Consider the following 275-nt stretch of genomic DNA (forward strand, 5'->3'; position numbering starts at 1 on the left):
CGCGGCCGCCGCGGAGGCTGCGGGCCCCTGCCTCCTTGACCTTAACCCTCCCGCAGTCACCTCCGGGCCTGGCGCGGGGCGGGGAACATGGGCGCCTCGACCTCCAGGGGCCGGCCCGCCCGGGTCCCCGCGCCGGAGCCCGAACCCGAGGAGGCGCTGGACCTGAGCCAACTGCCGCCGGAGCTGCTGCTGGTGGTGCTGAGCCACGTGCCGCCACGCACGCTGCTGGGGTGCTGCCGCCGCGTGTGCCGGGGCTGGCGCGCGCTGGGGGACGG

At 78.5% G+C, this 275-nt stretch overlaps 1 protein-coding gene across 1 annotated transcript in view; it reads left to right on the forward strand.

The window, feature by feature from the left end:
• The first annotated feature begins 52 nt into the window (after positions 1 to 52).
• The window catches only part of FBXO27 (F-box protein 27), a 5,634-nt gene continuing 5,411 nt past the window's right edge, over positions 53 to 275 (forward strand). Inside the window, 1 exon segment of the mRNA XM_077773882.1 lies at positions 53 to 274. Within this exon segment, the coding sequence (XP_077630008.1) occupies positions 88 to 274 (187 nt within the window). The 5' untranslated portion in view covers positions 53 to 87.

The sequence above is a fragment of the Crocuta crocuta genome, unplaced genomic scaffold (assembly GCF_008692635.1).
Source record: "Crocuta crocuta isolate KB4526 unplaced genomic scaffold, BGI_CrCroc_1.0 scaffold267, whole genome shotgun sequence".
Taxonomy (NCBI): domain Eukaryota; kingdom Metazoa; phylum Chordata; class Mammalia; order Carnivora; family Hyaenidae; genus Crocuta; species Crocuta crocuta.